Source organism: Enhydra lutris, unplaced genomic scaffold (genome assembly GCF_002288905.1).
Source record: "Enhydra lutris kenyoni isolate GAN:26980312 unplaced genomic scaffold, ASM228890v2 scaffoldscaffold21, whole genome shotgun sequence".
Taxonomy (NCBI): Eukaryota; Metazoa; Chordata; class Mammalia; order Carnivora; family Mustelidae; genus Enhydra; species Enhydra lutris.
In genome coordinates, this window is record NW_019154105.1 from 72,265,193 (window position 1) to 72,279,261 (window position 14,069).

At 42.0% G+C, this 14,069-nt stretch overlaps 1 protein-coding gene across 1 annotated transcript; it reads left to right on the forward strand.

Moving 5' to 3' along the window:
* The first annotated feature begins 747 nt into the window (after positions 1-747).
* LOC111149149 (uncoupling protein 1) lies at positions 748-10,061 on the forward strand. The gene is made up of 6 exons (XM_022506097.1): positions 748-873; positions 1,516-1,714; positions 5,448-5,648; positions 5,960-6,061; positions 6,829-7,009; positions 9,947-10,061. The coding sequence occupies exons 1-6, from the start codon at positions 748-750 to the stop codon at positions 10,059-10,061; spliced, it is 924 nt and encodes a 307-aa protein (XP_022361805.1).
* The last annotated feature ends 4,008 nt before the right edge of the window (positions 10,062-14,069 follow it).

Consider the following 14,069-nt stretch of genomic DNA (forward strand, 5'->3'; position numbering starts at 1 on the left):
AACGAAACACTTTATGTCTTTTAAAAGTTCTGAGTGTTCTTGGTTTCTGCCTGGGAATTTTCCGGGTCTGGATTTGGTGGTTGGAAAGCAGAAAGTTAAACAGAAAGTTAATAGCAGAGAAAAGGAAGCTGAGAAGATGCCTGCAAGGTTCCAGGGGAGTCAGAGGAATAAAAGGGGCACCCCTTTATCATTTGGGAGAGTTCCAGCTCTGCAGGACCTTTTACCAGGATCCCCCAGAGACCGCGCTTGTCAGGCTGCCCCAGCCAAGGGCACGCAGCCAGGCTCGGGGTGGCGGTGGGCGGCTGCTGCGGTGCGCCCTCCCTCGGACACGCCGGGCGCAGACGGTCAGGTGCGCCGCGAAGGCTCTCGCGCTGGGAGCGTCTCCCCAGGCTCGTGGCAAGGATGCGCGTGGGAGGGACCAGGCGCCCCAGGACACGCCCCGGCCAGCTCCCAGGCCCGGGTCCGCGGAGACCCGGCGAGCCGCAGCCCGGGAGCGGCCAGCTATATAAGTCACCCGGCGCGGGCAGGGCGCACGGGCGCAGCCAGCCTTCGCGTCCTGGGTCCTCCTGGCACTACGGCGCGAAGGCGGGAGGCGCGGCCAGGCTCAGCTCCAGTGTAGCCGCTGCCCGCGCACCCCCTCCCCCGAAGTCAAGTCAGAAGCCGGTTTGCTGTCCGGGAAATTCCACCTTGTGGGGCCCGAGTCCATCAGTCCTTGCGCCCGCCCGTCGCTCCGCTCTTTGAGCGAAGATGGTGGGCCCCACAGCCTTGGACGTGCCCCCGACGATGACGGTCAAGATCTTCTCCGCTGGCGTGGCGGCCTGTGTGGCGGATGCCATCACCTTCCCGCTGGACACCGCCAAAGTCCGGCTCCAGGTAGCGAGTGAGATGAGGCTGGGGAGGTGTCTCAGGGCAGAGGGGGGACACCTATTCTGTGCGCCCTTTTGGGAATGGCTTTGGTTTAACCACTCCGCAGGTGGGGCCGGTGGCCGCCTTAAAAGTGTGGGCTTGTCACGGAACTGGACGCATTAGGGTGGGGAACTGGAACTTACCTGAGATTAACTGAAGAACCACAAGTAGCCCCAGGAAAGTCGGTTGACCATGACCACTGCCAGAGCCCCCAAAGTTAGGGTGCACTATGTGTTCTAAGAGCTAAGACTATCAGCCTCTCCCAAGTCTCCATGTCAAGTTCTTTGCCTTCCTTACTTTGGTGGGGGCATCTTCCCATCGGCTGCTTAGGGGTTCTGGAGGATTTGTACAGGGAGGGTGGGAATGTTCAAAATGGGCATTGTAGCTAACCTCTCTCCATATATGCACCTAGAGAGATATAGAGATATCTAGAGGAGATGTTACTGAGAAGGGAAAGGGAACTGGGAGCAGAAAAACAGTGGGAAAAATCTTGGCTGCAGGTTTCTCCACAGAGGACAGCCTGTTGCCAGTCTTTGTTTTTTCCTCACCAGTTAGGACCTCCTTACTCAATTTTCACTTCCCTCTGACCTGTACCTTTCTCATTTCCAGATCCAAGGTGAATGCCAGACCTCCAGAGCCATCAGGTATAAAGGTGTCCTGGGAACAATCACCACTCTGGCAAAAACAGAAGGGCCAGTGAAACTCTATAGTGGGCTGCCTGCTGGTCTCCAGAGACAAATAAGCTTTGCCTCTCTTCGGATCGGCCTCTACGACACGGTCCAGGAGTTCTTCAGCACAGGAAAAGAAAGTAAGCAATGAGCATCCCTGGGCGGGGCAGACAGCCGGAGACATGCCCTGGGCCCAGCTCTGTTCAAGCAAATGTTACATGCGGGGTAGTGGTCTTCATAACAAACTGGCAAGCAGACATCCAATAGTAGCTTGATACTCACTGTTTGTAGAAAGAAAAGGAAATGTGCAAAATCAATTTTTCAGATACCCATTTATACTTATAAAAATCACCTGATCAGTCATGGAAGTTTGGGGCATAATTTGGATATCCATCTGGAGAAGACGGATGGGCTGAAGAGTAAGGGGTAACTCTTAGGTTCCCCAAACGGTGAAGTCTCACAAGAACATCTGAGGAGCGTGTTGAAAATCCAAGTGCTGAGGACTGCCCTGTTCCCTGTTCCCTGAATCTGAACTGCTCAGGTTGGGACCAGGGGATGGATGTTTTCACAAGCTTCCTGGAAATTTTTGGCAGGCACAGATTTGAAAACCTTGGTTTGAAGGGCAGAAAACCAGACCTCATGAGGAGAGCTGAGAGGACAGGGAAAGGGGTTCCTCATTGTTCTTCAAGAATTCCTGTCAGTTCAGTCAGCATTTATTTGAGGCCACACTATGAGCTGGACTTTATTCTAAGTGCCTCAGATACATCACTGCTGGAAATATACTATTATTTGTATCCTTTAATAAGAGGGGAAACTGAGGCACAGAGAAGTTTTAGAACTTGCCCAAGGTCACATAGTTGGAAAGGGGCAGAGCACCAGTTCAAACCCAGGGAGTCTGGCGGCTAACCTGTCTCTCAACCACTTCACTGTCCTGCCCCCTCCATGTGATTCTGGGCATCATTTAATCCAACAGAGTTGTGAGATACAAAGTGTTATCCCCACAGTCAGGTAGGGAAACTGAGGATCAGAAAAGTTAAGTAACATCAAGATCACCCAGCTAGCATGTATCAGAGTCACTTTCTTATGGAGCAGACAATCCAGAGAGAAGATGGACTGATGATAAAATGAATATGTTAAGTGACTACGTGGGCAAAGTTCACCATTTCTGCTTTAAGTAACTTTAGGATGGATGCGAGGGCGATCGGGTTGCGACATCTGTCACCCCATTGATCCGGCTGGCTAGATGGGTGTCCCTTTCCTCCCTCACTGCTCTGTGTGTGTCCCTCCCAAAGCTTCACCCTTGATCAAAGAGGATGACCTTCCCCGATACAGGAAGACCATTCTTGAGTCAAGGGTATAGGAGTAGCTGCATTCCCCTGCTAGAAACTTCCAAACAAGCTCTCAAGGTCCATTGGTAGGAGTATGTAGTGTAGTCAAGCTTCCAAGACTCCAGACACATCCAAATGAGGCACTGGTGGTGGCAGTCTGTTTTTCTTTAAAAAAAAAAAAAAATGTCACCTTAGGATTACATAACTTTATGGGACAAGTTATAAATATTAGTCATACAAACATAGAATGAGTTTATTTTATACAGTTTCAAAGTAAAGTCTAGATGCTTTGAGATCACTGCATTGTCCTGTTTGTACATGTAACAAGAGAGGAATCACAAAAGACGTAAAGCTGCCCATTCTGGTAGTTTCTGTCACAGTTAATTGTCCAGCCCAATTGGTGAGTACTTCAGATACTAAATTAATAGGACCTATCTTGGCAGGATTCTCTGTTATGCCAATTCCATGCATTTCGTTAGCTTTATTGAGGTGCCATGTGCCCCAAACCGTGTTCGATACATGGATTATAGATTTCTGTCTAGGCAAGATCTGTGAGCTTTGAGTAGGTCGGTAGATGGCTATGTACTATGACACATCCTCTTTAGAGCATTTAGAAGTAACGGCAGGATGTTGGGCACATGGAAGAGGAATATTTTACCGAGCCTTGGGGCATGCTCGGGCCAGATTTTCCTGAAGAACTGACGTCTGAATCGAATCTTGAAGGACTGATAAGCCTAATAAGGTAAAGTGGTGAGGAAAGACCTTCCAAGAGAGTGAAGGTCATGTACAGAGGCTCAGGGAGGAGTGGCAAGAGCACACAGGGCAGAGAGGGAGGACTTGTTGGCAAGGAGGGAGAGGCGAAGCCCAGGCAGGAAGGAGCCAGATCACAAGGAACCTTGCAGACCTTGCTAGGAAGTTTAGATTTTTGTCCTTATAGTGATGGGAAATCATTGAAAAATGTTAAGCAGGAAAGTGTCACAAACCATTTATATTTTTGAAAGATCACTTTGGCAGCAATATCTAGAGGATTTATAGAAAAAGGGCCAGAAGGGGGTAAGTTAGAAAGTAAGAAACAACTGGGATAGGCTACAACAATGGCAATAGGGAAGGAGAAGAGAGATCAGAAAGATTCAGGAAGTGTAGCTGACCGAACTTGGTAGGCAGCTGGCTGTAAGGATGAGGGAAAGTCTGCGATGGAGATGGCCTCTGAGGTCCTGGCGAAAGGTTCCATTCATGAAGGGCAGGAACATGGAAGCTGTCTTGGAGGAAGGTAAACCTTAGGGAAAGTTGACACTTGAAGAAGTATAAACAAGTAACATCCAGTCAACACCATGAGCTTAGGAGAAATGCCTGCGCTAGACTCCAGATAGTTACAGGTGGAACCATCAGTAGTGTCATACAGAGCAGAGAGATCTAGCATGGAAAGGACTGAAACGTGATGGATGTGACTAACAACAGGAACCCATGGGTTTCCTTTGCCAAAACATCGGAGGGGGAGTAGCAGAGATGGAAGCTGGATCATAGAGGACTGAGGAGGAACTATAAGAAGGGCCTTGAGAAGTAAAGACAGAAAATATAGCCTCTATTTCAAAGGGTTTGACAGGGAAAAGAGAAGGGGACTGGTGGACAGGATGAGTGTCACAAGATAAGATTATGAATGTGGCCCCAAGTGAAGGGGATTGTAATTGTCTGATCTTGCCCATTAAAAGATGGTTATTTATTGTATGCTCAGCTGCTGGACAAGCGTGAGGAGAAAAGAGTACAATCATATGGTTATGAAAAAGCTTATGTACTTTCTATATGCAGGCCAGTATGTTATATGCTATACTGATATTATTTTAACTCACATGATAACTGGTATGAGATAGATGTTATCTCTATTTTACAGATTAGGAAACAGACAGACTGAGAAAGTCCTTGATGAGTACATGTTCTTGAGCCATACTTTAATGGATCCAAGACTACTTATAGTTTATTAAATAATATCTGTTTTGAGTAACCTAAGCTAATTTTTCAAATTTTCAGGTCAAAAATCACTTTCTTCACTTCTTTTTTTTAATTTTTTGTTTCCTTTGTAATCTGTTGTAGCCTAATACCACCGACATGCCATATGGGGGCCGTTTGTCCACTTGGGATTTTCCTAAGACCCTGAAGCCCTATAATTAACATTACCATTGACAAGAGGAAGGCTAAGCATCATTGGTGACTGGTACCTGCTCCCAGTTGGAAAATACTGGAAAAGAGGGCTAAATATAGAAGAGAACTAAGCACGGTTTAAATAGGCATTGCATTTTCTTTGTCCTTGAAAGTCTTTATTTATTTTTTAATTCTAGTCAACTTCGAAGTTTCTAGACCTAAAGTGATTTAGCCCATACTCAGTACATAATCACAGCATGTACAAGCATTAAGGAAATAGAAAAGATCTAGAGATACAGTAATAGTAACCACTAAAATTAAAAAAGACATAGAGTTGCCCTCTGGGTCTTTTTTTTTTTTTTTTTTCCATTTCTTTTTTGCTTGATAAGTATCTTTTCTCTCCGGATAGCAACACCTAGTTTAGGAAGCAAGATCTCAGCTGGTCTGACGACTGGAGGGGTGGCAGTATTCATCGGGCAACCCACAGAGGTCGTGAAGGTCAGACTTCAAGCACAGAGCCATCTGCACGGTCTCAAACCTCGCTACACCGGGACTTACAATGCTTACAGAGTCATAGCGACAACAGAAGGCCTGATAGGCCTTTGGAAAGGTAATTGACTTCAAGGTGAATCTGATCATTATTAAAACACATATATCTTAGGGAATGCCTTGGTGGCCCAGTCTGTTAAGCATCTGCCTTCGGCTCAGGTCATGATTGGAATAGAGTCCTGTCATTGGGCTCCCTCCTCAGCGAGGAGTCTGCTTGTCCCTCTCCCTCTCCCTCTTCCCCTTCCCCCAACTTGCGCACTTTCACTCTAGCTCTCTCTGAAATAAATAAATTAAACTAAATTCAAAAGAACACATATATCCTGTCAGCATCTTATCGTGTAATGAAGCTATTACACATTTTCTTTTTTCTAGGAACTACTCCCAATCTGACAAGAAATGTCATCATCAATTGTACAGAGCTGGTTACATATGACCTAATGAAGGAAAGCCTTGTGAAAAACAAACTCCTGGCAGGTAACTTCCTCTTAGATACGTAACCTGTGGGTCTACACATTTACAGTTTCATCCTGGAGGTTCTCCAGGGATGTTGTACTGAATCCCTTAATCGTAACAGTTGAAAAAACTAAGTAATTTTGAACACTAGATAGAACTTTTAAGCAAACAAAACAGAACAAAAGAAAAAAACAAACCGAAACCCCAAAACACCAACTTTTAGAAGCTTGCTGCAACCAATTTTTTTCTGCAACAAAAAGAAAGTGTAACAGTATTCTTACATCAGCATTATACTCAGGTAATACTAGTATATGGGACTTTGGTTAGCATCTTATTCTTTATATAGCATAACATCCCACACTCTATCCAGATGAGCTGGTTAGGTAAGGAGCCCATCAGTGTTTTCATCCAAAAGTAGTACCATTGGATAGGTTCCTAAGATAATCTAACAGGTTCTAGAGACATTGAAGTTCTCCCTGGACAATGACTTTAATTCAACAAAAAAAGTATTAGATGCCTATGTCTCGGGCATTATGCGATATCCTAAGGGCACAGAGCAGACTCACAAGATATTTTCCTAAAACACTAACAATCCCCTGTGCCACGTACTCTTTGTCATCTTTTTTGGTAAGGGTAAGTGAAAGCTTCCTTGGGATATTTTATTTATTGATGAGACATCCACATTGGTCTTCTGATATCACCAGGTTTCCGAGGATCTGAGAGATAACTAAAAACTAGAAGCTTCTTCCAAAAGTCTGCTGCTGATTTGTTTCATTGATCTCTTTTAGATGACTTACCCTGCCACTTCGTGTCAGCCCTCATCGCCGGATTTTGCACAACGGTCCTATCCTCGCCAGTGGATGTGGTAAAAACCCGATTCGTTAATTCTCCACCAGGCCAGTACACGAGTGTGCCCAACTGTGCCATGACAATGTTCACCAAGGAAGGACCGCTGGCTTTTTTCAAAGGGTAGGATATAGTCTTCTCTGTCTGTAATGCTGTGTTCAGCCTATCTGTATGCTTTGGGAGGCTGTCTCGTCTAAACAGTCGACCAACCTTAGTCTATGCCGTATGTTTAGTGTTTATTTTTCCTTGTCATAACTATCACCAGTTCCTCTGGGCCAGAAAACTATGATATTAAAATGTTCTCAGCCTTGATCAGAGGCTTGTTTAAATTCAGTGACCTCTCTCTTGGTCCCAACCTATTGGGAATTGGACAGGATTTTGCTTGATCAGGACTAGAGAACTATAAAGTGAAGGGAAAGCATAATAGAGGGCTACACAAAAGCAAGATGTGATTTTTGCTATTAAAATAATTTTTTAGAGGCGCCTGGGTGGCTCAATGGGTTAAGCCTCTGCCTTCGGCTCAGGTCATGATCTCAGGGTCCTGGGACTGAGCCCCGCATCGGGCTCTCTGCTCGGCGGGGAGCCTGCTTCCCACTCTCTTTCTGCCTGCCTCTCTGCCTACTTGTGATCTCTCTCTCTGTCAAATAAATAAATAAAATCTTAAAAAAGAGAGAATTTCTTAAAAATTTTTAAAATTTTAGTTCCAGTTAATTAATTCCAGTTAGAGCTGCATTAGTTTCAGGTGTCCAATATAGCGATTCCACACTTCCATACATCCCCCAACACTCATCACAAGTGCCCTCCTTAATCCACATCAGCCATTTAATCCCCCCTCCCTGCCCACCTCCGCTCTGGTAGCCATCAGTTTATTCTCTATAGTTAAGAGTCTGCTTCTTGATCTCGTTCTCTCTCTCATCATTTCCCCTTGCTTGTTTTTTAAATTCCACCTACGAGTCAAATTATATGGTATTTGTCTTCTCTGACTTATTTCATATAGTGTTTTCCTCTCAAGCTCCACCTGCGTCATTGCAAATGGCAAGATTTCTTTTTTATGGCTAAATAGCATTCTACTGTGTGTGTTCGTGTGTGTGCATGCGTATTTTCGTCAATCAGTGGACATGTGGGCTGTTTCCATATCTTGGCTCTTGTAAATAATGCTGCTATAAACATAGGGGTATATGTATCCCTTTGATTTAGTGTTCTTGGATTCTTTGGGTAAATATCCAGTAATGTGATTGCTGAAATTTTCACTGTTTTAATTTGATGGACTCAGATTTTTTTATTGTATTAAAGTAAAACTAGAGAAAAATCATTGCCACTGACCTAGAAAAGTCATGCAGAAAATGATGTGGTTTGAATAATTATTATGCTCACCTTGAAATCAGTATTGCATAGTAGACCACTTTTCCCGTTAAGTAGTATTACATTGACTACTACCTACCTGAGAAAGTACAGTATGAGCTACTGTATGGATGCACTCTGTAAGGATTAAACTGGTGATAATATAGCCATTTCTATAACCCTTTAAAATTGTAAGGCAATGCCTCAAACTTTATGAAATAAGCATAAATGCACCGTACACATTATACACAAGCTTTTCAAATCACCATAATTAGCACTAATGGTATATGAATGCAAATGAGTTATATTATAAAATTAATTCAGAATGGATATCTCAGTTATTGACCATTAACCATTTAACAATATTTTCGTTTTTTTCAAACTTGAAACCTTTTGGGGATATATGCTGCAGCAAGGATGAACCCTGAAAACATTATGCTGAATAAAATGGGCAAGACACAGGACATATATTGTATCATTTCACTTATGCGAGGTATCTAGAGTAGTCAGATTCATACAGACAGAGGTGGAATGGTGATTACCAGAGGCTGAGGGGAGGTGGAGGGGGGGTAGGGAATTATTATTTTTTTGTTTTTTAGGTTTTATTCATTTATTAGAGAGAGCATGGGAGCATGAGTGGGGTTGGGGGAGGGGCAGAGGGAGAGGGAGAATTAGGCTCCCCTACTGAGCAGGGAGCCTGACACGGGGCTTGATCCCAGGACCCTGAGATCATGACCTGAGCTGAAGACAGATGCTTAACTGACTGAGCCACCCAGGTGTCTGGGAATTATTGTTTAATAGGTGCAGTTTCAGTTAGGGATGACCAGAAGGTTTTGGAGAGGTGTAGTGGTGACGGTTGCTCCCAATGTGAATGCATTTAATGCTACTGAATTATACACTTAAAATGGTTAAAATGGTAAACTAATGAACAATGTACCACAATTAAAATACACACACACACATCCAGAAGTCAGGAGAAATGTATTGAGACCTTAAAGTAACCAAAATCTTTGGGGCATGATTTTTATAGGCCAGATCTCTTTTAAAAAATCTATCCAAAACGGAGTTAACTGATGACATCTTTTTCTCTCTGAATGTCTTATTGCTGCAAACAGGCATTCAAAATCAATCATCTGGTCTGCACAGTTTGACAGCATAACAACAACAACAACAACAAAAAACAAACAAACAGAAAACAAACCACCCAAACCTCTCCCCCGCCACAAAAAAGAAGAAAAGTACACTTAGCTCCTTGACGGTCTAAGGCCAAGAATTGCCAAGATCGGGACAGCACTAATTTCTTCACTTTAGAAAATCGTCCACTTACTCATCGATTTTTCTTGGCTTTCTCCTCTTCCTCTTTCAACAGATTCCTACCTCCCATTCAGAAAGCAGAGCAAAAGATAGCAAGAATTTCCTTGCTCCTCAAAAAAAGAGAGTTACGGGAAATGCCCCTTCAGAAAGGACACGAGCTTTGGTGTGGTGGGAAGGAAAGCCGTTTATGTATTTGGATAGATGTGATCATTTGGGGTTTTGTGGTTCTGAAGCAGTATTAGATGGTTACATAAAACATTATCTTAGGCATCGCTGGAAAGGGGAGGAATAGGTCATTTTAAATGTGTTTATTTGAGGAGAGGGTGAATGAGAAGCAGAAACTGTGTGATAATAGCTTTAAGAATTCCAACAAACTCAAGAGAATGATGACATGCCCTCTTCTAGATTTGTACCTTCCTTCTTGCGACTGGGATCCTGGAACGTCATCATGTTTGTGTGCTTCGAACAGCTGAAGCGAGAACTGATGAAGTCAGGACAGACCGTGGACTGTGCCACATAATCACCTTCAGGAAAAGGCGGTAACACACCAGGGAGAATCTTTGCTGACCGGATAACTAAAATCAAAAACGAAAACAAAACACCTTTTTCCCCTTATTTCACCCTAAAAAGATAAAGGAGTTCTGATAAAGAGTTTTGGACTTTTCAAAGAAAAATGAGTATTTATTTCCTGTGACTTTTATTCTCAGTTTCTCAGGAAGGAGAAAGCAAAATTCCCAGTATGCACCTTGGCTCATGCAAGGTGCAAATGAGTGACTGCATTTGATTGGCTGTTTTGAGAGGGTGGGAGTCTTATGATTGAATATGAAGAAATTTAACATGTTTTCATTATAACTTAAGTTCACAAGAAAGGAAAACGGCTGCATTTTATGTTTATAAATACTTAATGATGAACAGTTATCAAGAAAATGCTGTTTCCTTTTATTAACCCAGTTGTCAGTTAATATATTCAGTAAAGTATTCCCAGTACCTTTGAATGTTTGCCATTTGGGGTCTGTCTCTGAATGTAAAATTTGCGGTGCACTTCTAGCAAGTGAAGGTCTTTAGAATCAACAAGCATAAACTTACTTTAAATGTAATTGGTACAGATTTCTAATTTTGGGAGTCTGTGTTTTATGGCATTTATAACAACCTCTAATCTAAGACACTATAATCTTTTGGGCATATTGTTATTACAATCATGATATCTGTGTCAGAAGTGCAGAATTTTTGAGGCAGAAGGTACCTTGGGTTAGACAGAAGAACCGTCTGGGATTCCTAGTGAGATAAAAACAAATCTTCGTGGCATCTTTCCAGCCAAGCTAAATTCATCATTAACACCTGTAGGAACCTTTTTCTTATGCCCGCAAACTGAGTGCAGAAGAAATAGGGAAAGAATAAACAAGAGATTAGAAAAGAAGTGTAAGACAAAACCCAGGCTTGTTTTGAGCCAAAACTGAAGAATGGCGGAAGGGCCAGGAAGCCTACAGGTTGTCAGGTGTCATTCTATTTGTTTTCATCAGCTCCGCATTCTATCTACTGTTGTGTTTTCCCCCCTTGACTTTATGAGGTTTCCCTGGTGCTTATTTCCCCTGCTGTGAAATGGTCTTGTAGCAGAGGTCTGCAGTATCCCTCCCCTGTCTCTTTGATCTCACCACTCTAGCGCATGCGCGCCTCACTTCCTGTTGTCCTGTCCTCATCTCTCTAGGGTCTTCTGGCCAGCAGAGCCATCCCTGTGCGCCTGCGCATGGCATGCTCGAAGAACGGGAAAGAACACACCCCCTGGGAGCCGCCCTTGCCCAGTAACTGATGGGAGTTTGTACATAAATACTTTAGTCCCCTCGCCCTCACCCAAGTACTCAAAATCCAGTTACACAGTGTTATTTTGCTTAATACAAAACCCTTTATGGGATGACTTCAGTCCCCTCACTCCCTTACCAGTGTTTCCTGGGATCACCGCCCAAATGAATGACAAATCCTTATTCAAGGTCTGATTCTGGAGGAATCCAAACTAAGACAAACCACAACCTTAGAGTAGCATGTTTCTGTCAAATATAGAAGAAAACATAAAAGTTCGTTTCTTTGCAGTCAGGAAGTAGGCTGTAGTGACAAGATACTGTCCCTTGATCAAACTATAGTCAGGCTTCTCTGAGCTGCCTTTTTCTACTAAATACTCCTTAGGCATGTCTTCAAGAGACCAATTTAACAAGAATCAGGCTAGATAGGTTTAGCCAGAGTCCCTCACCCTTCATAAATGATCACCCTTGATAACTGATCAAAAATTCCTCCTCTACCCTTGATATTGGATCAATTCTCTTGGATTTTCTATGTACACATTTAGATCATTTATGACTAACTTTTCTTTCATTCCATCCACTTGTTTTATGGCACTGGGCAGGACTCTAGCACAATTTTGAATAGATGTGCTGTGACAATTTATTCATCAAATGTTCACTCTTTAGCCCTTCCTAATAGAATACATGTCCCTGTTCCACGGATGTTGGACTTGACCATGTGATTTGCTATACAACCAAGGGAATGTGAGTGGACATGATGTGAGCAAAGGCTTGAAATACCTGTGAGCCACTGGACTTCTTCTTGTGTTTCTGCTGCACCATTAAAGAGCATACCTCAGGTAGCCCACTGGTCCCAGATGAGTAGATGACATCAAGATGACAGGAGCCAAAAACATGACCTGGGTTTAAGGCCCACTGAACCCAGCTGAGATTAGCAAAGCTGCCTGGTTAGCCTACCCATGTGTGAGGAGGTCATTTTTTTTTTTTTTTTGTAGCCACTAAAATTTTTGCGTGATTGGTTGTTATGGGTTGTTATTGTGGCAAAAACAGATACAAGTGGTAACATCCTTTCTTAATTCTGATCCTGATGTTTTACCATTAAATATATATATTGGTTAGTGTTTATTTTATAGATATAATTATAGATATAAGATAAAATTGTAGATATAAAATAAAATTATAGATATAAAATTAAGGTAACCTGTATCTCTTATTTGTTAAGTTTTTAACATGAATGGATGTTGAATTTTTACCAAATGCTTTTCTGCAACTTTTAAGATTATGTGGTTTTCAAATGTTAATGTGGTAAATTTCATGAATTTTATTTTGGGAATTAACCTGAGCGGCAGTTGATCACACATTAAAACAACGTATCTATACGTAGTTCATTATTATTTAATATATTGATTTCTGGATTTCAGTAGTTTCTATTTTATTTAGCATTACAACATCTAAAATGACACTGGCATATAATTCTTCTTTTTCATTCTGTTCTTCTTGGACTTGAGTCAACACTATGAAGTTTCATGAAGGGTGTCTACCCTTCATTACGCAGAAGAGATTGTGAAAACTGTCATTATTTTATTCTTTTTTTGTTTTTGTTTTTAAAGATTTTATTTATTTATTTGAGAGAGAGACAGTGAGAGAGACCACGAGCTAGGAGAAGGTCAGAGAGAGAAGCAGACTCCCCGTGGAGCTGGGAGCCCGATGCGGGACTAGATCCCGGGACTCCAGGATCATGACCTGAGCCGAAGGCAGTCGTCCAACCAACTGAGCCACCCAGGCGTCCCTGTCATTATTTTATTCTTAAATGTGTTAACTTACCAGTGTGGAACTGTGGGTGTTTTTGTTTAATTAACATATAATGTATTATTTGTGTCAGGGGTACAGGTAAACTGTAGGTTTTTTAATGGAAAGATTTTTAATTCCTGAATCCACTAACAGTGCTAGGACTTTCTGCTTCCCTATTTCTTCTTATACAGTTTTGTTTTGATAAGTATATTTTTCTAGAAATGTTTATATTTCATCTAAAGTTTCAAATTTTTGAGGTGATCCTTAATATATTTTCAGGTTTGCAGGATCTGTAGTGATGTTTTCTATTTAATTCTTGATATCATTATTTGCTTTTCCTTATCTCACCATGGTTTATCAGTATTACTAGTCTTTTCAAGCAACAGCTTTTTACTTTTGTTGAGTCTATGGCATATATTTCTACTCCACACATCTGAGCTCTTGCTTTTAGTATTTCCTTCTTTATATTCTTTAGGTTTATTTTGTTCTTTGCCAAACTCCTTGAGGTGATTACTTTGTCTTTAATTTTCAGCCATTCTTTTTTCAATATATACATTTAAAGCTATTATTAGTAATGCTTTTGCTGTATCCAACCAGTGACATATGTGGTATGTTTGTTTAGCTTAAAATAAGATACACACACACACACACACACACACACACACACACAAAGAAGAATGCTCTGCAGCTGTACATAAATAGAATAAGGAAGCTATGTATTAATATAAAAATGTATCTAAGATACACTGCAATATTAAGTAAAACATACTACAGTGCAGTATGAATTATTCCCATCCTTTCTAAGAATGGGAGATGGGAGTGGTAGCTTCTTTTCTGGTCTTATAACCAACTGTTGTTACCCAATAATATCTTAAATACGTAATTAGTGGATGAGTTAAAGTCATAAAAATAAAAATTTTCTGTATATTCTGATAAATCTATAG